Source organism: Festucalex cinctus, chromosome 18 (assembly GCF_051991245.1).
Source record: "Festucalex cinctus isolate MCC-2025b chromosome 18, RoL_Fcin_1.0, whole genome shotgun sequence".
Lineage (NCBI taxonomy): Eukaryota > Metazoa > Chordata > Actinopteri > Syngnathiformes > Syngnathidae > Festucalex > Festucalex cinctus.
In genome coordinates, this window is record NC_135428.1 from 12,108,920 (window position 1) to 12,131,424 (window position 22,505).

General features: G+C 39.0%; 5 protein-coding genes across 8 annotated transcripts in view; 3 read left to right on the top strand and 2 right to left on the bottom strand.

Annotated features, from left to right (window-relative positions):
• Positions 1-68: 68 nt before the first annotated feature.
• ubl3a (ubiquitin-like 3a) lies at positions 69-8,296 on the top strand. The gene is made up of 5 exons (XM_077504495.1): positions 69-741; positions 4,091-4,199; positions 4,330-4,416; positions 6,229-6,306; positions 7,563-8,296. The coding sequence occupies exons 1-5, from the start codon at positions 715-717 to the stop codon at positions 7,613-7,615; spliced, it is 354 nt and encodes a 117-aa protein (XP_077360621.1). The 5' UTR covers positions 69-714; the 3' UTR covers positions 7,616-8,296.
• A 4,017-nt stretch (positions 8,297-12,313) lies between these two features.
• Positions 12,314-15,103, top strand: LOC144005857 (olfactory receptor 1E16-like). The gene is made up of 2 exons (XM_077504284.1): positions 12,314-12,733; positions 14,064-15,103. Exons 1-2 carry the CDS (start codon positions 12,314-12,316, stop codon positions 14,625-14,627), a joined length of 984 nt encoding a protein of 327 aa, XP_077360410.1. The 3' UTR covers positions 14,628-15,103.
• coa4 (cytochrome c oxidase assembly factor 4 homolog) lies at positions 14,833-16,979 on the bottom strand. 2 transcript variants are annotated; one of them, XM_077504289.1, is made up of 2 exons: positions 16,775-16,979; positions 14,833-15,914 (listed from the first exon to the last, which is right to left on the bottom strand). In XM_077504289.1, the coding sequence occupies exon 2, from the start codon at positions 15,911-15,913 to the stop codon at positions 15,641-15,643; it is 273 nt and encodes a 90-aa protein (XP_077360415.1). In that variant the 5' UTR covers position 15,914; positions 16,775-16,979; the 3' UTR covers positions 14,833-15,640. The 2 variants fall into 2 exon arrangements, with proteins under 2 accessions (XP_077360415.1, XP_077360414.1); XM_077504288.1 differs by lacking the exon at positions 16,775-16,979 and adding an exon at positions 16,406-16,551.
• Positions 16,585-22,505, top strand: part of LOC144005856 (replication protein A 70 kDa DNA-binding subunit-like) — a 42,245-nt gene continuing 36,324 nt past the window's right edge. For all 3 annotated transcript variants that reach the window (XM_077504280.1, XM_077504281.1, XM_077504279.1), the window contains exons 1-3: positions 16,585-16,991; positions 17,393-17,440; positions 19,150-19,282. The gene's annotated coding sequence lies outside the window, so the exon portion shown is untranslated. The remainder of the gene's footprint in view (positions 16,992-17,392; positions 17,441-19,149; positions 19,283-22,505) is intronic.
• LOC144005860 (uncharacterized) lies at positions 17,434-19,448 on the bottom strand. Its single transcript, XM_077504287.1, has 2 exons — positions 19,170-19,448; positions 17,434-17,957 (listed from the first exon to the last, which is right to left on the bottom strand). Exons 1-2 carry the CDS (start codon positions 19,231-19,233, stop codon positions 17,500-17,502), a joined length of 522 nt encoding a protein of 173 aa, XP_077360413.1. The 5' UTR covers positions 19,234-19,448; the 3' UTR covers positions 17,434-17,499.

Genomic DNA, 22,505 nt, shown 5'->3' on the forward strand with positions numbered 1-22,505 from the left:
AAATTTATTTTGAAAAAACAAACAGGATGCGCACCATTTATTTGTGTATCCAGAACCGGATCATGAATGACAAGTAACAAGCTAACTCGCCAATCAAGTATGGGTCAGTCCAGGCAGGCGATGACGTCTTCAGTCAGTCCGTGACGACGCCGACGAGTGAGCCCGTAAAACGCCGAACACCTTTTTTGTTGTCTTTTCACGCTCTTTTGTCATCTTTTCTCAAATCCCCACACGTCGTTTGACTTTTTTTCATCGGCGAACGAGTGACTGGAACGTGTTTGTGCTGGTTCTCGTTCCGCATGGCGTAGCTCTCTCTTCCTTCGTCGTCGTCTTCCTTTTTTTTTTCTCACGGCGGAACCGCGTTTGAGTTTCGGGGGTGGACCACTAGGACGACCAGGACGACGGCGTCCGAAGAAGGTTGCCTCTAGAGTGGACTCGGCGGTAGACATGTTGTCGAAGCTTGCCTTCCCAGCAAGTTAGCGGACATGTCGGCGCAGTAGAGGACGAACCTGGACGTACCTGAACTGATCTGGACGGACCGAGTGTGGCTCGGTGTGCTGGTCCTGCCGGAGAGTCGGACAACCTAAGATTTGTCCTCCCCCTCGCCCGTTCCCCTAAAAAGAACTGAAAATAAATACAAACATTCACTGACCTTTTCAGACAGTCAGTGGCAGCCACCTGAAGTTGCATATTTGGGTTTGAACGACCTGCAAGATGACAACCAGCACGCCAGAAGATATGGTGAGCTTTATTATCCCCTCCCCACCCCGCAAAAAAAATATAAAAAAATCTTCCCAACCAGAGATTTAATTACATATTAATCTATAATTGTCATGAAAAAAAAATGAAATTACTTGTCCCCAAAAGACAGGACAGAGCAGAAGTCAAGGAAAATGAGGCACTAGTTCACAGTTCACATAAAATGACAAGATTGACAGGTGTGCGACTGCCTTTGCAATCTGAAAACGTATCAATTATTATTATTGAGGATTGATGAGATTATTATTATTATTTATTTATTTATTTTTTACAGCTGCTCATAGAACAATTGAGGTGTATCGTCTAGGCCTGTTGCTAAAAATTGAGGATTTTTCCTTTAAAAAGAAGCTGATTCGTTGTTATTCAATCAATTTTCCTTTTCATAGATTATTTTGATCGATTATTTGTCAATCATTGCATTGCACCTCTACTTATAAACAAGAGTTGCATTTTTTTTAATGCTCCAACTCAACTGTTGCAGTGTCTTTGAGCACCAAAAACACCCAAGATGCTAAAGCGAGTTTAAACGTCAGACAACTGGCACAAGTCAAGCGGTGAAATGCATCAGACACCCAACTCTTTTTGCACAATGAGTCAAAACAACAAAGACACAACACATTCTGTCTGCAGAGGATGCAATTGCTAACGATGTTGTGATAGCGCGCATGTAAGTCAGTGACGGCGGCCTTCGATGAACGCCTTTGAGGGGTCAGAAATAAGACTCGTGATTATAGCTATAATCAATGCCGGTGTGCTAATTCTAGCCACCGGATTGTCTGTGGACCTGTTGTAAGCGTGCATGTGTGCATACGAGGGTACGTTGCAATTAGCTCCCTCCCCGCGTTATCCCGACATGCCGGCGGCAACATAGACCCACTGTTTTTCCCCAGGACCGGCTTCAACCTGCATGAGCATGTCAGTCGATGCTCAACGAGGTCGACGGGAAAGGTCGCGCGGCGAAGGGGAAAGGCGCATCGTGACATTGACGTGACATCATTGTGTGACATGGCGCTTACGTACATGTCAAGACAAGAAGATGAACTTCTTCCTTTACCCAGGGCAAAACATCAAAGATACAACTCCCTGCATAGTGGGCACTTACGTACATCAGACACAACTAATTTTGCAACACAAAAAAACTGAGTTAATACATCAAAGACACACACACCTCATTCTGTAACTGGTTAAAGCGTCTAAGGTACACAACTTCCTGCATAGTTTGAGTTGCATTAGACACACAACTATTTGCACAATGCAAGTACAAATATCAAAGACACACCTCCCTTCATAATCAGGTGAAAACAACAGACATGCACTTGCGTGCGCGTCTTGGCGCTCTTCAAACTCGCTGTTGTGAAGCGAGTCGCGTGTCTTTGAGTTTTTGACGGGCCCTCTGCTGACTTTGGTTGTCGGGAAAGTGCAAATAACCCGACGCAAGTGCGATTTCACCATCTGGGTGGAGTGGCTCAACGAAGGCGTGCGCGCGTGTGTTTTCATGGCTATGACATCATCTCGACCTCGCCCAAGGGTTCGTGTACTGTCACGCGTGTGCAACTTCACACGTTGTCCGACACGTACACTTCACACAGTCATTGATGGATTGCGCAACATGCTGTGTAGTCGTGTGTGTGTGTGGTGAATAATGATTTCCTGTCATCGGACGCGTCCTCTTGACACATCCACCAACACTCCGATTGGATCACAACTAGCAAGTTGGTGTGCGTGCGTGCTTGTGTGTAGAAAATCCTGGTAGGCCGCCAGGCTTATAAAACACTGGGGGAAGCCCTGGGGGTTCATTCCTTCAAAATAACAATTATTGTGAATTTATTGATGTGAAATTGTTAAACATTTTAAAAGTTTTAAGTTTTTAATAATGTAGTCCTTATATATCGAAGGAGGAAAAACTTGTTTTCAGAGTAGGCACATGCAAACTAATTACGCAGAAGCTACAATACATACGTACATAAAATGCATCTTTTGAGTGTATATCTCCAACCCACTCCAACAGGAAGTCATTAGCGTCTCGCTCCACAGGAAGTGGTCACGAACAATCCCGCCAGCCCATCTCGTGGTTAATGTTTGACAAGGTCCGGCGGACTGCAGGAAGTGCGCTCCAAATTGATCCAATGCTTGCGTCCGGATTTATCAGGAGCAAATATCAATATTAGCCTTAGCTCAGTGAGCAGCAGTCACGTTGTTACAACACACGCACAACATTAAAAAAGAAGCAGGTCAAAGTCCTGCTTCATACTTGGGTTGCATCAGCAGCCTGGTGGGGCGATGACATCATCACCGATGACATCATCACTATTGGCCCCCGGGGCAGGCAAGTGTTCTTGCACGTGCTGCGTTTGCCTTCGTGCGGACGCCCTGCAGGAGTTACTGTGGAACATTATTAACAGTTAGTGGAAGGAGCTAACAGAAGCTAACAGCTAGCTCAAGGGAACAAACAGAAGCTGACACAAGTCCATAGGAGTTAACGCAAACTAAGTAGCCCATAGAAAGGCACAAGATAATACAAGTTATTGTATAGCTAACACAAGCTAATGGACATTAGCTTATAGGTGGTAACACAAGGTCGCACATTGAGATAAGACAAACGAACAGTAGCTCACAAGAGCTAAGCTAACTAGCTTATATGAGGCAACACAAGTGACATAATTTTATAGGAGGTACCAGTTGATCATCGGAGCCAACACAACCTAACTAGCTCGTAGTAGACAGAACAAGATGACATAAGCAAACAAGCTACTCGTATTAGTGGAAACTAGTGGACTACTAATGCTAATACTACTAATACTGTGGCCCTTATAGGCGCTAACACAAGATGATGTTAGTACATTGAGATAACACAAACTAACAGTAGCTCATAAGAGCTAGCACAAGCTAACTACATTATGGGAACTAACATAAGATAAGTAACTTGTGAGCTAACACAAGCAACACAGGTTTATAGGCGGTACAGTTAGCTAACACTAGCTAACACATCCTAGCTAGGTCATACGAGACAACACAAGATTTTTGGACGTGAACTCAAGTGAACAAGCTAACATTAGATCATAGGATCTATTGCAAGCTTAGTGGAGCTAACACAAGCTAACGTTAGCTCATAGGAACTAAGAAACGCTAACAGTAGCAGCTTGAATCATCAGGCGGTGCCTAGTTGTAGCCACTCACCACAGGTGTGCCCCAGAGCTTAATCCCAGGGCCATCTCGTTCATCACATATCTCATTACCAATGACACAAATATAACATCCACTTTAAAAAAAAAAAAAAAAAATGGATCGGATCGAGTTGTTAATTGTGTGTCTTTGCGTGTGCGCCTTTCAGATTAACCTGCGACTAATCCTGGTCAGCGGGAAGACCAAAGAATTCCTGTTCTCTCCCGAAGACTCTGCGGCCGACATCGCCAAGCACGTTTATGACAACTGGCCAGTGGGTGAGCCAAAGCGTCATATTTTTGTCAGCAAAACGTGCTCCTTTTGCATCTCGCCGCAATCGCGTTTGATGCGGCACAAGTGGCGTGAACGTCAGACAAAAGAAATGACGCGCGTGTTTGACGTTTGCAGACTGGGAAGAAGAGCAAGTCAGCAGGCCCAACATCCTCAGGCTCATCTACCAGGGACGCTTCCTGCACGGCAACGTCACGCTAGGAGGTACACCCCCCCATTCTCTCACATATTATCACATATTCTCACACGAACAAACACACATACAGTACACGCATAGTGTGTTGCTAGAAAGCTCTTGGCTGCGTGGTGTGTGTTTTTTTTATTTATTTATTTTCCCCCGAGCAGCAGAACAGAGGAAGCTCAGTGCTCATGACAAGCGTCCTTTGAGCAAGACAGGAAGTGGAGGGGGAAAAAGCGGACGGGAGTGAGCGGGGACACGCAGTCGGGAGTTGACTTTGGGTTTCGGGGCAGACGATTCTTTCCTCACAATTTGTTCACATCTGCATTTCGTAGTGCAGTGGCCAACAAAGAATTTTCTTGTCACGGTTGGCCTCAAACGCCACATTTGGTCAGGAAAATTCTGTTCTTTTTTTGGCATTGAATGATACAATTGTGCTTAAACATCTTGTCATTTGGTGATTTTTGCCATGAAAATAGAAAATGTGCCCACACAAATATTGAATTTTGCCATCAGCACAATATATTAGTCATAAAAAATTATGACATTTGAGTTGCTCAGGGCCCATGAAATGACCAATCGCAGCTCAGCTTCAGAAAACAGGTGTGCTGTGATTGGTCATTACCTACAGGACTGTCTCAGAAAATTAGAATATTGTGATAAAGTCCTTTATTTTCTGTAATGCAATTAAATAAGCAAAACATACGTTCTGGATTCATTACAAATCAACTGAAATATTACATGCCTTTTATTGTTTTAATATTGCTGATTATGGCATTTTTTTTTTTATTTGGTCTGAGGAAATATTCTAATATTTTGAGAGGATTAGTTGAGTTTTGTTTAAGCTGTAAGCCATAATCAGCAATATTAAAATAATAAAAGGCTTGCAATATTTCAGTTAATTTGTAATGAATCCAGAATGTATGGCATTTTTGCTTATTTAATTGCATTACAGAAAATAATGGACTTTATCACAATATTCTAATTTTCTGAGACAGTCCTATAAGCAACTGTGATGTCATTGTCAGTTGACAGCAAGTGGCAAAATGGCCGCCCCCTGCTTTTTGCTGCTTAATTCATATTCTACAAATGCAATATTAATCAGACTAGTGGATGAGCATACAACATATTATTGTTCATAAAATGTGGGTTTACGTCCCCTTTAACTATAAATAAAAGTGAATATGTTGACAATAAAACACTTCATATTGAACACACCCTAACAAGCGTGTTCATATTTTAACTAATTAACAGCCAGACAATTCTACACTCTTATTGGCTGACTCCCACATCGCTCACCAGGCCTGGCCCCGCCTTTTAAGACACACACATTCAAAGTCGCAGATAAACCAGGCGAGAACATGAGGACAAAAGTAATTCCTGCACCTCACATACATATTTTCTGTTGGTGTCATGCAAAATCAATTTTTCTGCGATTACATGACTAATTAATGGGATGACCGGGTGAGTAATCGGTTGTAAACATGATTTGATAGCCCCAGTTTCAATAGAAAATGTTTTAGAAGAGTATGGAAATTGTTAAAATAAGCTTTACTAATACATAGTGGTAAACGAGGGACTCCTGGAAATGCTCAATTTTCAATCTAATATTTTACCTTTAGATTAAACCATATTTGATCACATAAATACAAAATTTCGCCTCCAAAACTAATCAGTGTTGCCTTAATTGGGACTCTTTGACCATTTCATTTCTATTGACATTTTCCATTCACGTTCCATTTGGCTTCAAATTGGATTATTCTGCCACGGATTTGCTCACATGAATGTTTGATACATCCTCCAAAATGCAAACGTTGTCCTTTTTTTTTGCGTGGCAGGCCTGAAGCTTCCTGTGGGCAAGACCACCGTCATGCACTTAGTGGCCCGAGAGACGTTGCCCGAGCCCAACTCCCAAGGTAACCAACAGCAACAGTCACTTATTTACCCCCAAAACACGCAAAAACAATCGTGTCATATTAGTCAATTATTAACACAAAAAATAATTGCATTTTTAGTTTTATGTACACCTAATCATATGTAGTGATTCATTTTAAATACAGTTGCGAAAAAAAGGCATGTTTGTTGAGCTTTTTCCAACACCAAGTAGAGACTGACTCACTTGTATCCATTTGTGAAAAAAATCTGGACATTTTGCTTTCAACCCGATGCCAACAGATGCAAATATAAAACGTTATTTACATATAAAACATTATTCCCATGATTTATTTTCATTTAAAACATGTTATTTATTTAAAATAATTTGTTTTTTATTTTACAATTCTGTCAATAACAACCATTTTTTTGAAAGAAAAAAAAAAAAAAGACCCCCAAATCAGGGCCTAGGCAATACATAGGGGTTGTAAAAAAATATTGAAAATACATAGCGTAAATTATTATGCTTCACATACTTATTATTATTGTTGTTATTATTATTATTATTATTATTATTATTATTCACAGGATTTTACGGTATGTGGTTTTATGTACATGTTCATCATATTTAGTGATTAATTTACATTTGAAACAGTCATCCTGTTTAAAAAATAGATACGCTTGGGATAAAAAGTGTTATTCATGCATATAAATCATATTTAGTGATATGTTTTCATATAAAGCAGTTTGTTATTCATTTACACATAAAACAGACAAGATCACATTTAGTGATTTTATGTGCATGTTAATCGTATTTATTGATTTTTGGGTGTCATGAAACAACTCCTCTGTCCTCAATGTGTGGGAGCCGTGCAGCATTATATTGCCTCAAGACTGAAAGCCTGGATGAGTTGTTTTTTTTTTTTTTTTTTCCCCAATTATTAATTTATTTTTGGACACTAAAGAGTGAAAGTATTTAGATTAGATACGTTGGAGTAAACCTGTTTTGTTAAGAATGGATTCCTGCCATGCTTGGGTGCAGAAGGAACCAATCAGCCACGAAGGTAAGTTTGTGTGCAGTTAATATCCACTTATTCGGCTCATTGTTTTTTTTTTGTTTTTTTTCTGTTGGCGACATTTGTGCCTGTAAAACTTGAGATACAATTTGTGCAGAGTAAAGCCTCCTATTAGTCCTGTATGAACATTTTAAAAAATGTATTTGTGGCATGCACGTATGAAAGATGATATGTTAGCGGTTTGCAGTGTGCGCACATATTGACGGGTGTGCTTTTGTGTTTAGGTCAGAGGAACCGGGAGAAGAGCAGGGAGCGCAACTGCTGTGTCATCCTGTAAATGGAACCCGTTCAAATCTCGCCCCTCAACTCTCATTACAACAACAAATCCACATTGGACCACTAAACTGGATTTATGTCATTTTTTTTTTTTTTTTTTAGCCTATTTTCTGTTCCCCGTTCTCAACACTGTAAGCCTTCTCGCACAGTTTCCAAATGACTGTGAGCTGGTTGCCATGGCAACGATGCCTTGATTTTTCTTTTTGCATTCAAACAAGTGCGCTAATATGCCACCACACACACACGCGCTGGTGGCCATCTTGTTGCCAAGAGGAGGACTATGTGACGCTCCGCAGCGGTGTCATCCGTACAGGATGGAATGAAAACAATTTGTTCTTCTCTCTGCGTGAATATTCATATTTGTGTTGTAATGATTATGAATTCTTAATGACGACCATTTTGCACAACACAAGCGTGTGCTACTCATGCACATTTATTAACATGCACGTAAGAGTGGATGTAAGACGTTTGTATGTAAATATATGTTAAGTATGTGTGACTTGCTTCTCGCTTCATCATGACTGATTGATTGACAGATGAATTTTGATATGCGCTTATTTTTTTTTGTCTGTTCTTAATCAACATGATCTTTTATTGCCATCAAATGTGGACAGGAAATAGCTCCCGACACACACATACACACTTGTAAACTAAATAAAGCTTATCGAAGTGTCAGAAGTGTCATGTGACTCCGATGTTGATTTGCTGAGAACTCTGTTTAGATATAAAGGCGTGCTAACCACACGTGTCTGTGTATGTGTGTAATCACAGTCAGCTAGTCAACTTTAAGGCTTCGACAAGATAGTTGAGTGCTGTAAAGCACCAACTAGTCATTGAGGACAGTGAGACTAGTCTATAAACAGCACTGTACAGCAATAATAGATTTGAAGACTAGTTAGTTGTTAGTCATTGAGTATTAGCAACTTGTTAATACATTGAGGACTAGTTAGTTGTTACTCATTGAGTATGACCAACTGGTTACAGCAAAAGCAGACTAGATAGAAGTAACTGGGTTTTGTACAACATAGATTGAAGTGAAACTAGACTATTTACAATCATGAAGGATTATAACAGACTGCGTAGAGGAGCTGATTACAGTAAGAGTAGACTAGATAATCATTGAGTAGAGAAAGAGTAAACTAGTAATGTAAATATTGCATAGCAATAATTACAGTAACTGCAACTGCACTGTTATTGTTCTGAGTATTGCAAAAGTTAGTCAGTACAGCGAGTAGACTAGTAAGAGTAACAGTACTGTACAGTGATCATTTCAGTAGCTAGTTACAGTAACTGATTACAGTAAAGAATAGGCTGTAGTAACAATAACAGTACTGCAATATCAGCTTGAAGTTACATTAAGTACATATAGTAACAGTACAGTAACTGGATTCTAGATTCAGTATTTGAGTGTTGCAATAGACTAGTTAGAGTTGCTGATAATATTGAAAAACTATAGTTACCATAGAATTCAAGTATAGTGAGGAAAGTGAGAAAATGTGTTGCTGGTAGATTGTAGTTACAATATCTTATTACAAGTAACTTGTTACTCTAGACTGAAGTTGCATCAACCAGTAACTTAAGTCTAGCAACTAGATGTATATTGTGCAGTCAGAGTACAGTAAGAGTGGAATATTGTTATAGTACCGGTAACGAGCACAGTAAAATGAGATTAAAGTTACAGTAACTAGATAGTTGTACTTGTCACTGTAGATTGACGTTACAAGTTACTCGATAGTTGCTAATAATGGACAATGTGGTTAGAGTAATTGAGTACAGTAAGTAGAATGTCATTACAGTAATTGAGTACAGTAAGAGAAAACTAACGTTACATTACAGATATTACGGATTATTGTACACTGAAGAAACTAGTTACTGGTTAGTTGTTGGTTCAGTCTAAGTAGTTACTTGTGGTAGTCACATTGACTAGAGTAGGGCAGTAGATGTTAGCATAACATGTTGAGACTTGTTTTCAAAGGAAGCAGCTGCTGCCCATCTTTGAGTAGGCTGCCACCTTATGGTCAAAACACGTAACTGCAACATGATCAAACATTTTTGAAGTACAGTAATCTATTGAGATCGATGTATCTGAGTATGTTCTCCTCGGCAGTAGTTGGCACTATAATGCGGCGATTTGACACATTAGCAACTCGAAAGATAGGTTTTTGTTTGTTTGTTTGTTTTATGACGTTTTTGTTATTTTAAACTAAAAAAGAAAACCTTCACATATACGTAGGTTAACGCGGCTACGTTAGACATAGATAGTACACTCCATTTACTGTTATGATCACAATGGATTTTCCTTTTTTTTTTTTTTTGAGTGTGACATGTATTTCAGCAAAAGTACAATTAGTCAGCCATTTCAGTTGACACACATTGGACTGCCATGAAATTTGCGTATTCATCCACGACCTCACATGCAGACGGCATAACAAAAAAAAAAGGTTGTTTTTTGGTTTTTTTTATTTTTTAATGACAAATTAATGGCAATTCAATGGCAATTAATTAATGGCAATTAATTAATGGCAATGAAAATGAAAACGTCTCCTATTATTTCATCATAAAATGCAAACTTTTTCTTCTCCAAGTTGAAAGTTTGCCACTCAACTATGACGTGGCAAAGTTTCAAGACAAAACAAACAACAGAGTGATAATTTTGTGTGTGTGTGTGTGTGTGTGTGTGTGGGGGGGGGGGGGGGGGGGGTCACCTGAGGCTCAATTAGTGAGGTGGTAAAACCGGCGGGAGCACAGGCGGGAAAATAAGTGGGCCCCTGGAGTCACATGTTTGTTTTGTCTTCTTTAATGACTCGCTGCTATGTCAAAAAAATTTTTTTATTGTCATATCAAGAGGGAAAAAAAAGCAACCACTGCTTATTATATTAAATAATCCCCAAAACTTGAAAAGTTGTAATATATTTATAATTCATTGAACTATAATATAGTCAAACTATGATAATAATACTGGATTTAAATTTGACAAACTTAGATTGTAGTGTATGTAGACATTTTAATATATATTTTTACAGTTAAATCAATTAAATTAAATGTATTAATCATAATAATCATAATCAATAATTATAATAATCAAAAATGTATTAATTAAAGTGTTAACCAATTAACTGCAAAATGTTTAGTATGTAGTTTATTTTACAGATATTTTTAGTATAATTTTTTTTTAACAATAAAGCCACTAACACATTACTGAATAAAATAAGTAATCACAACAAAGCTATTTAATAACTTCTTTTTTTTAAATGTTTAAAAAATTTATTTTTTAAGATGTTTGGATTAACAATTTAAAAAATAATTACAGAGTTCAATAAACAGTTTGTATACAAGAATATTTTACAAATATTTAGAATGTTTAATTTACAAAAGTAATTTACCAATTGTTTAAAAATAGTTTCATGTATGTTTGACAAATTAATTAAAAAAAATTCTATATACAGTGAATGTACAAAAGTATTTTACTATTTGTTTTAAATTTAGGCATTTTCTTTAATGAAGTAAATGAATTCAAAACATTTTAAATATACAAATTTCAGGGGGGTAATCGCTAAATAAATGCAACAAATATTACAAGACTCATAATAATGTAAATGTCACATTTTAATGAGATGTGAAAAAGTTCAGTTTAAAAGCGACATAATGCAACAAAACAAAAAAGTCACAATTTTCTGTTCCCAGGTGTCCCAATAACATTTCTGTGACATTTACTCATTCAAATAACCTAAAACAGATCATTTGTGATGACATATTCATATTTAAATTATATTTAATGTCACTAAGAGAATAATAATGCAATTAAAATAAATGTATAACTGCCAAAATCTCTAGCTGGACACATTATTAGGTACACCATCTGACGCGATCCCTCCATGCAAGCGCTAATCATTTTCACTTACTCGTGCTAGCTAATAATCTTTTTTTGTGCGTGTCACAATATTAGAAACAGCTCTCAGTGGGCTCGCAAATCTCCATGGGAATTCTAATTATTCATATTCAGTCCTAATAATAAACCCCATGGCGGCTCAGGCGAGTTGCTGTCTCGGGTGACTTTTTAAGTGAATTGAATTACAAGAAACATTCCTTTGTGAGAATATGTGCTAGAAACTACAATGTGAAGATGAATATTAATATTAATTTAAACGCATTTATAGGCTTTGTTCTAGCTAACGTAAAAAAAAAGCTTTTTTGCTTCAAAAACTACATCAATATGGGATATATTGCACAACAAATAGGCAAAAAAAGAGACAAAAAAATAATGGGTACAGGATCAGAACCATGTGACATCAATTACGGTGTACCACAGGGGTCAATTCTTGGACCCAAACTTTTTGAATCTACATTAATTATAGCTGTCTGTCTGTCCGTCCGTCCGTTTGCTGGTTCGAATTTGGTGGTTCAGATTAAGGTTTTTGTAGAATTTTGGGTTATGCTTTCGTGAACTGTGGGCCGATTCTTGTGTGTCGTTTTTTTTTTAGTCAAGACATGTGAACAAGTTTGTTGTCAAAAGGTCGCCAAGGTTACAGCAGGCCGATCTCACTGCGGGATTAAAAACTTGTTGTTGTTTTGAACTAAAGTTGTTTTTGTGCCAAGTGGGACTGCCTCCATGTGGGGGTGGGGGAATCGGGGCGCCGACGTCCTCTCTTATTGGCTGCACTCTGGAGTCAAGATCCAGTTGGTCTCCACGTCCAGGACCATGAACCTGTGCAATCCGGCCGAGGACGAGAACGTGTCCATGGTGCACCCCGAGTACTTCGTCATCAGCGGCCTGTCGGGGATCCCTCACATCAAGCTGTACTACGTCTTCCTGTTCCTGGTCTACGTGCTGTCCGTGCTGGCCAACTGCTCCGTGATGGCCGTCATCTGCCTGGACCGCCGGCTGCGGACCCCCAAGTACGTGGCGGTCTTCAACCTGGCCTTCGTGGACCTGTTCGGGAGCTCGGCGCTGGTCCCCAAGCTCCTGGATGTGTTCCTGCTGGGCCATCGCCGCATTCCCTTCCGCAGCTGCCTGGCTTTCCTCTTCTTCTGCTACACCTGCTTGTCGATGCAGTCCTTCAATTTGGTGGCTCTAGCTTACGACCGCCTCCTGGCCATCATTTTCCCGCTGCACTACCAGGTGAGGAGCAGTAATAGAAATTTAGATAGAAATGAGTAATAGAAATGTGCGAAGTGTTTGGGGGGGGAGATCTAAGTTTTTGCAAGTGAGCCTTTGTATTGTGCTGAACTGCAAGGCTGTCTGGCCGACTGATCTTTGAGTTTCAGTTCTGCAAATTGAAAGAAGACAGGTTGTTTTAGAGCATCCCCATTAGAGCTGTCACCATGGAATTGTTTTACAATCCTTGATGCTATCAACTTTTCCATCGTGTAATCGGACGGATTTGTATCTTGTGTCCAAACACAGCATCGCTGAGGCGATTTTTCTACTAGACTGCAATATCAACTTTTCACCAGTAGAGGCTGCTATTCGACTGAAAGGACTGAAAAGTATTTGAATACACATAAACTGCACGATAAAAGTTTATGTAGATTGCAAATATCTATCTAATGAGCAACTTAAAAGCTAGAAAAGGGCCACAAGTTTTCATCCGAGCAATGTTTATAACAATAAACGATCATATTGGTCGTTACATGGGACACTAATGGTTGTTAGGAACTGTTGGAGGATGTTTGACATAACAAAAGATTTTTTGTCAACCCCAAAACATACACTACCCAGTTAACTCAGCCAGGTAGAAGCTTGTCTTCCGACTACACGAGCCGGGTTCGAATCCCAGTAACTACACTTGTGGTTCACGTTACGAAATATATATTTTTACTATTTACAAGGCTTATGGTTCACGTTACGAAATATATATTTTTACTATTTACAAGGCCAATAGAGGTCGCTAAACTACAATTCGCAACACTAGTTTGGCACATTTCATTTCCAAACGACTACTGTGGTTGTATTGTGTTGGAGGACTGATGTATGACAAAAATGTGCTTTAATATGGACAAAATACGTGCATACATGCTCTGAAATAAATAATAAATGTACCATATAACAAATGTACCATTCAAGGACGACACAACACTACTGAACAGCAATAATAAAAATATGTTTTTTACCTGCAGTAACCCCTCCTTTTTTTTTTTTTTAACCCCCTTGAAGTCCCATAGAAAACATGCATGGAATGTTTATCAATGTTTTGGAATGTTATTACATGCTTAAAAAAAAAGAAGAAAAAAAAAGCTAATCCTAAAAGGTTGTTGTTGTTTTTTTATTTATTTTGTTTAGTTTTTATTGTTTCATGGGGCAGCTCACAGTGGCCATCGGTTGCCTGTACCTGGTGTAGCGAGCTCCCAGCAAATAGGGTTTTCACTTTCTGGACCTGGATTTGATACCTCCGGCCGTTCTAATCCTCAATGTACCCAACAAAACGCATGCTTTCCTGCCTCTGTCACAGGTGAGGATGACGCACCGCTTCATGTTCTCGCTCATCTCGGGCTTCTGGCTGCTGGTGGCAGTCCTGGTGGCGGTGGCCACGGGCCTGCTGACCCGACTGTCCTTCTGCCAGTCGGTGGTGATCAACAGCTACTTCTGCGACCATGGCCAGATCTACCGGCTGGCCTGCAACAGCCACTACCCCAACTACGTGGTGAGCTGTGTTTACCCGGTGGTCATCTTCTGGATGCCGCTGGCCTTCATCCTGCTCAGCTACGTGGCCATCGGCTGCACCCTGGCCAAGGTGGCCGCCGTCCAGGAGCGCCTCAAGGCTCTGCGCACCTGCGCCGCCCACCTCTCGCTGGTGGCCATCTACTTCATCCCGCTGCTCATCACCTTCACGCTGATGGAGAACATCCACCCAGACGGCCGCATCATCAACCTGTCGCTCACCTCCGTCTTCCCGCCCGTGCTCAACCCCATCATCTACACGCTGCAGACGCAGGAGATCAAAGAGTCGCTGAGAAGGCTGGTCAGGAGTGCGGGGCGCGCCAAACACGCGAAAATATGGACGGAGCTCCACTAGGAAGGCAGATGCCAGCTGCCACTCAAAATTTAAGATCGAGATGATGTCTGATAACAATTCAAAGTTGGGCAGATAGCAACAATTCTTCGGCTCTTTATTGCCACTCTCAGTCGAAGATGATGTTGAAAAAAAGGAAATTACCTGTACATGTTATCTTACTGCTAGCGCAGAATGCAAAACGCCATAGACAAGCTAACGAAACCAGTTTCAATGTTGCTGTAGTTGTATATTCAGATTATTGACAACAGATTTACAGCATTTCTTTTCATTTTAATGGGGAAGGTTTGTTGTTATGTGGAAGTCTTCAAGCATAGAGATCTCTGACAGATTGTAATCTTTTATGTATCAGACAATGTGAAATCCAGATCTGATCCAGATTACATTTGGAATTACATCCAATTTTCATGTTTTTTCAATGTTTTCATGGGAAAAAACCCCAAGTTTGATTCCAATTATCTGATTGAGTTTACTCATACATGGAACATGCTTCTACGATATCGGATTTATTGATACTTGCTGGATCAAAAGGTGTAGAATAAAATAAATTTAATCCAGATCTGATCTGGATTATAATTTCATTTTTTTATTACAGTAAACATAATCAGACATATTGTCAAATCGGAATATTTAGTGGTGCTTGCAGCGTTGTAATGCATAATGTGGAAGCAAGTTTAATCCAGATCTGATCCAGATTACATTTGTTACACTCAACATGTTCAATTGTATGTACAGAACTGTCAAATCTGAATCTATTGTTTTTTTTTTCAAATTATGTTCAGAATCAGAAGGTGCAGAACCAAGCTTGATTCCAATCTGATCCAGATTATTAATTTATTCAGTGTTTCTACATTATTGTAATCAAAAACAGATTATTATATTTTTTTTTGTTGGTTTGTTTGTCAGGTCAGAAGGTGTAGACAGATCAAAGTGAATCGAGATCTGATCCAGATTATGCAATCATGATGTCCAGACTGCTTCAACAAACCAAGACATGTATGGATGTAGTCGCGGTCTCAGGTAGGCATGTTGTTGGCCGTCCGCCGCACCTGGCTCAAATGTTCCTGCCGTGCCTTGTAGTGGGCGCTCATACATTTTTTGAAGGCACCCACGTGGCTCTGGCACGCTCGCCAGTCCTGATGCTCGGCCATGCAATCCTGCAAGGCTTCGTGTAGCTCGGCGCAGCCTGTGCGTGAGATCATTCGCTCCACGGGGTCTTCGACTTCATCGTCGTCACTGGGGTCCGATGTCTTTTTCTTGCTTCGGTCGTGAGGAGAAGGTGATGCCATTCTGTGCAAAAATGTGCAACTGTTATTAGTTTAATAACCTTTAATAATTCCACCCATCTCTCCTGGGTTATGGTGTCAATTATTGCCAGGCAGACAAATGGCTACAACAATTGCAGTATAGTAAAATGTCCTCTCGTAGTCTTATTTAATATCTTATCAAGAATATGTGCTAAATACAAATATTATGCATTGAGGTATATAATTGTACATGTTTATATTTTATCACATAAAATATATCTTTATGGTCTACATGTGTTGTACACTGCGATTGGCTGGCAACCAGTCCAGGGTGTCCCCCGCCTACTGCCCAGAGCCAGCTGAGATAGGCGCCAGCACCCCCCGCGACCCTTGTGAGGAATAAGCGGTCAAGAAAATGGATGGATGGATGGATGGATGGATGTGTTGTACAGTAATGGGAACTTCAACGTTATTTGAGGTGACCTTACGGCCAAGAACACATATATTTTTTCCCTTAACATTTTATTTCCATACCTGTTTATTTCCCCCGATTGACTCCGTGTATCCAATAGTCAAATAAAAATGTAATAATCGCGCAATTTTAGAATATTTATATGAAAACACAAACAGAATAGAATGGGTTGCTGTTTTTCCCTTGATATTGGGGGAAGCATTTAAGCGTTGGGCCAAGTGCAACAGTCAAACAGTTCCCTTTTTCGTATGACGTCAGTAGCTCATAAAGTGAGGATATTGATAGTGCTGCGTTTTCAACTGTACATAATATGATAATATTGTGTTCCAGGTCATTATATTAAATCGAAGGCTGTTGTGGGCTGTCGTTTTGAAATTAGCTCAAGACCTGGTGTAGCGGTTAAATGGTTCCTACTAAGTACTACCACTTACCTCAACGCGATTAAAAGGTTCAAGAACCAATAAAATCTCTATAGGCGTATATGATGGCAGTGATCATGTTTTGCTTCTATATGAACAGAATGTTCATAATTCATTATATGTGGTAAAATGAGATAGAACTCATTCTTCAAGAAATGCTCCAGCCCGGTCCAGCAGTCAACTGGTCCCCCGTGCACTGCCACTTCGAACGCGTGTAACAGTTTTACAGGTACAGTACTATCAGAAAACAAACAAACAAGAAAAGCTTATGAATTAACCATGTTTGGTTTGTAACTGTACATGTTCGTAGGGAATTAGACATGTCAATACGTACAAGAAATAAAGTGTTATTGAATCAAATAGCTTGTGTAATTGTTCCGCCTAACTAACGTTTTTCCACCAACAGAATTACTATCAATTTGTAAATGTACACGTTTATAATGTACTTATCAAATGAATACAGGCTAACTTAGAAGCTTGGTGACATGACAATCAAAAAACTATGGGGAAAAATGCAAGTATTGTACCAATGAAGTGTGCTGTAATACAAGTAACCACCGGAGGGCAGCACCGAGCTACGAAGAGTCATATAGGTTGGCATAATTTAAAATGAAAATGATTTGTGTTCAGGTGGTAGCAGACCAGCACAGACTCGCCACAGAGACTCGACATCCAGAGGTTTGACAATTTTTTAATTAACAAGGTATCTAAACGATCAATCCATTATCGTTGCACCTCTATACCATTGATGGGCAAAAAAAAAAAAGAGGTGCGCATAGGAGGAACATCACGCTAAAAAAGAGACACACAACAGCAATGGCACACTTGGTCACTCTGACGCCGTACGCATCATCCTGCTTGTCCACCTTCTGCAATTTGGACGCCATTGCCTTCTTCTTTTTCTTCATCTTCCGCACCTCTTGGGCTGTCTTCACGCTGTAAGAGTAGTCGCCGCTGTCGGTGGGCAGCACGTTCTTCAGCTTCAGGTACCCGTTGTAGTAGTCCAGTTCGATCCTGTCGGCGTAAGCTTCGGCCCGTCTCTCGAAGCCGTCGGCGGTGTAGGTGACGATTTTGTGGCCGTTGACGGTCCACTCGATAAAGTGCAGTTTCTCGGCGCTGGCGGTGTGGTCAGTGAAGAAGATGACGTTGTCGCCCGCCTGGGCGGCCGTGCTCGTTTCCCTGGCCAGGCTCACACCTGACAACAGTAGAAAAATTGAAGTGGTCACACTTGGCAGGTTTGTTAGTTCTCGTATTAGTTTTAGTTTTGTGTTTTTTTTAAAGGTGTATAGAGTAGTTGAGTATTATTTAAAGGGATACTTAACTTATTGAGTAAAAAGTTAATATTTTGTCTAGAATTAATCTAACGTCATTATTTTTTATGTACAATTAGTACCTTTTAAAAAAGTAATTTTTCTACTTGCTGTTGACTGATAACATCACCTGTGCTGAGGAAGTAGGTGATGAGCTATCATGGCTCAGTTTACTGACCAAGCCCAAAAAACAGGTGAGCCCTGATTGGCCGTTACCTACTTCCTCAGCACAGGTGATGTCATCATCAGTCGACAGCAAGTAGAAAAGATCACTTTCTTTTTCATTGTACATGAAAAATAATGAAGTTATCAAATTCATTCTGGACAAAATATAAATTTTTCACTGCTGAAAATTGTTCAATGAGTCAAGTATCCCTAAAGTAAACTACAATTCTCATTATTTAATAGAGTAATAAACTACAATTCTCAAATGACTGTCATGCCATTTCAGTCATCAGCAAGTGACCGCCAAAGGACTTGGATTAAAACAGCTGATTTTGCGGTTCCACTAAGTCTCTTTAATGTTCACAGTCCCTTTTTAATACAAGACTTTGGATGTGTCAAAGTAAATACAAGTGATTTGCAATAAAACATAAGTAAGGAGGTTTAATGTAAGTACAAGAAAGGAGAAATTTTGTTTTGAGGGTTGTTCTTTTTCACTTTTTGTTTTTATCAGAGCTATTGTATTATTTTTGTGCTTTATATAGGAACAAGCCAGGTAAGACTGTCTGGTTACCGCATTACTTTAAGGGATATCTTAGTTTTCTTAAAAATTGTCTTTAAAAACTGATCTTAATGTTTTCTGATTTCACACAGTTCTATTTTGGGGCACTCACGAGCTCACGCAATATGCTAACATTCTAAGCTAACCATGCGCCATGCGTTTTGGCTTTAGTACATGTCATAAAAGCAGCTGATTTGTTCTAGCCATGGTTTTCATATTTGTATTATTGGAAATTAGCATTAACTACATGAGTTTGTTTCTCATTGTGGCATTATTCAAACATCAAATTTACAAAAGCAGTCAAATCAATTTTCCTATGAAGTACAGATGCAAGTACTTGTACTACATTACAGGAGCAACAACTGAAGTTTACCTGGTAGAAGGAACACGAGAGCAGCCCACATCAGAGTGTCCTTCATCTTCATCTTCATAATCATCGTCTGTCCACAAGCTGCTGTCGCCGGTTCTGCGAAAACACCAAATGAGGTACGATGGCCCAAGAACGGCTTTACATCCCAACATGACAGCACGTCCGTGTCACAAACACAGCCGAGTGCCCATAAAGATTTTCAAAGATGGCGACACATGTCACAACCTCAAAAGAAATCGTTTCATTCTCAAAAGCAGATGATATAAACAGCACAGCTTTTCTTCCATCTCAGGGGGCGGCCATTTTGCCCCTTGCAGTTGACTGAAAATGACATCACAGTTGCTCAGGTATCAATCAATCACGGCACACCTGTTTTCTGACTTTGGTCACGTGATGTTCACGAGCTGAGCCGTGATTGGTTGTGACCCAAGCCCTGAGCAACTGTGATGTTATTTTCAGTGCATGTGGCAAAATGGACGCCCCCATGAGATGGAGAAAAACAAGGCGATTTTGCTGCTTAATTTTGATATTCCACAAACAAAATATTAATCACAGTACCATACTTATACAACTGGGGCTAAATAGAAGATATTGTAAAGAAAATGGTTGGCTTTTAAGAAAACTTTAAAGATGCTTTCACTTACAATTGGTGGAATTTTTGATTGAGCAGACAAAACATTTGTAGTGGAATTCAAATTCAACTGGAAGGCTTTTCAGAATGGCTCAGTTACATTGGCCAACACATTTTTATGACATTTTTTCATCAGAGATGCAAGTCAACTTTTCTATAGATGGTGATTTTTTTTGTACTGATTCCAAATATGCTGTATATTTTTCTATAGCTTATTATTATTATTATTATTATTATTATTATTATTATTATTATAGTAATAATAGTAATAATAATTATATATTTATATCAATTTTATATCTCACATTTTTACACATTTTATGCTGTACATTTTTCTGTAGCTTATTATTATTATTATTATTATTATTATTGTTAACATTATTATTATTATTATTATTTTACAATAATAATAATAATAATAATAATATATTTTTATGGATCAAACTTAAAAATTAAATAAAAAGAAAAAAAATTCAAAAACCTGATCTGTTCGATACATATAAAGGTAGTCAAGCGTACTGCTGTCCTCGTATCAGTTAAAAATTGATTGATTGGCTATCATTGAACATATAAACAGGAAAAACACCAAGTTTCAAATAAGTTGTAAAACTCATCAAGAAGTGCGGTGACAGGGTCTGTTCCCCCTTTCATGTGCTTGCGCACGTGGCGGCACCAAAAACGCCGACGAGGAGCCATCTGACCTTGCGTACAAACAAACAAAAGCCGCCGCGGCTTACTCTAAAACCTCGTTAATCTCGTCTTTTGTCTCGTTAATGAAGAGCCAAGGTGCTGATTAAAAAGTCGTCGGTGTCATCAAGATAAAGTGAAACAAACAAAACCCCTTCATCAAGAAAAAGCACATTTTGGTCTGAAAATCAACATTTACAAACATGTATTTATATATTTGCTTTAACAGAAAATGTGAAAATAGACGCTTGTCTCCTTTCACCAAACGTGCATGAACACATGACTCTTAATACATTTCATTTTCAACATGCTGGGAAGCATGTTTTTGTTTTGTGCCACTTTGGAGGCCTTTTACATCCTTGTTGGAATTTGGGCTGACGGGTGCAGTCACACTTTTTTTTTTTTTTTAGAGGTGACCTCATAGATGCTTTTATTTCTTCTTCTTTTTTCATGTGAGCCTCTCGGGGGCTTCTTTTGTCTTCTTAATCCTTTCCGCATTTTTCCCCAACATCATCCCACTTAATTGAGACGTCAGCGTACACGAGTCGACCTCGCTCTCTCTCCCGACTGACTATTGATGACAGTCAGTCAGTCAATCAATCAATCGATACGAGCATCTGTTAGTACATCTGGTGTACGTAATGAAGTGTCCGGTATCGTAAACAGTGCAGGCTCATTAGCGAGCGATATTAGCATCATGTGCTGACTCCAAACAAGCACATTTTCATACTAATTACAATCAATAATTCTTATGATTGATTTAATATAGTACATTTGAAAAATGTTGAGCAATACGGATGTACTCGTTAAACTAAGGAATCATTTCATAATTCCCCCAAAAATATAGAGATGTCAGAGGAAATTAATTGTTCATGTTGAAGCAATATACAGTACACAAAATAAAATAATTTTGACGTTGATTTGTTTTTTGTCAATGTTTGGCTTTCCACTTTTCATACATTAAATGTAGGGACGTTTGATACCACTTTTTTTCAAACCGACACCAGTGCAAGGACTTAAATGTTGAGTAGCTATCAATACCGATGTCAAATATTGATTTAATTCGTTCAAGGGTTTTCCCACCAAATTTTGCTTTGAAATGGCAGCAATAAACTAATAACTTAAATGATCAGGTATAATTATAATAATATGAAATATTGTTTAAATAATACCAAAAATATCTGCATTTTCCTTTAAAATAAAAAATATTTAATGAATATTAAAAACCCAGTTCAAATTTGTATTCAATTTATGAAATGATTAATTGAAATGTGTTATAATTTAGTTATTACATTATTCCATCTCCCGAAGACCAAAAATATCTGCATTTTCTTTTAAAATAAAAAATATTTAATTAATGAATAATAAAAATCCAGTTAAAATGTGTATCCATTTATGTAATGAGTAATTAAAATGTGTTATAATGTGTTATAATGTAGTTATTACATATTACATCTCCCGTATACCAAAAATAGCTGTTTTCTTTTTAAATAAAAAATATTTAATGAATATTAAAAATCCAGTTAAAATTTGTATCTATTTGTGAAATGATTAATTGAAATGTGTTATAAATGTGTTATAATTTAGTTATTACAAGTGACCTGAACACGCAAGTCGTCCGTCTGAAGTTGAATGAAGTCCGACGCAATTTTTCAAATGTCAAGCTCGCTTGACACTCGCTGCCAAGCGGGTAGTTGACCGCAGTTTTTGATGAGCGCCGCCCGCCTTGCTCGTACGCGTGTGCTTGCGTAAGCCTCAATGTCACCTTTGCGGACCTGGCTGCTCCGGCCGGCCTTGTGAGCAGCAGCTGCGCTCCAGTGCAGGCGTGAAGTGTGCAAATGGCTTGATGCGTGTGTTCGTGCGTATCCTTGACTGAGAGATGAAGGTCACACCATCATCATCATTATCATCATGAGAAACAAGTCAGCAGCCTTAATGAGTACATCAGTTGCACACACACTCTCATGCAAAACTGAAACTCACACACTACAGAAATGTTCTCACTTTTGCGGTAGTGAATG

What these genes read in the sequence shown, in the direction of transcription:
- ubl3a (XM_077504495.1), top strand. Translation starts at nt 715, where the DNA reads ATGACAACCAGCACGCCAGAAGATATG. An exon ending in CCAGCACGCCAGAAGATATG is followed by an intron (nt 742 to 4,090) that starts GTGAGCTTTATT and finishes TGCGCCTTTCAG; the next exon opens with ATTAACCTGCGACTAATCCT. An exon ending in CGGCAACGTCACGCTAGGAG is followed by an intron (nt 4,417 to 6,228) that starts GTACACCCCCCC and finishes TTTGCGTGGCAG; the next exon opens with GCCTGAAGCTTCCTGTGGGC.
- coa4 (XM_077504289.1), bottom strand. Translation starts at nt 15,913, where the DNA reads ATGGCATCACCTTCTCCTCACGACCGAAGCAAGAAAAAGACATCGGAC.
- LOC144005860 (XM_077504287.1), bottom strand. Translation starts at nt 19,233, where the DNA reads ATGATTATGAAGATGAAGATGAAGGACACTCTGATGTGGGCTGCTCTC. An exon ending in TCTCGTGTTCCTTCTACCAG is followed by an intron (nt 17,958 to 19,169) that starts GTAAACTTCAGT and finishes TACTGTTGTCAG; the next exon opens with GTGTGAGCCTGGCCAGGGAA.
- LOC144005857 (XM_077504284.1), top strand. Translation starts at nt 12,314, where the DNA reads ATGAACCTGTGCAATCCGGCCGAGGACGAGAACGTGTCCATGGTGCAC. An exon ending in TTTTCCCGCTGCACTACCAG is followed by an intron (nt 12,734 to 14,063) that starts GTGAGGAGCAGT and finishes CCTCTGTCACAG; the next exon opens with GTGAGGATGACGCACCGCTT.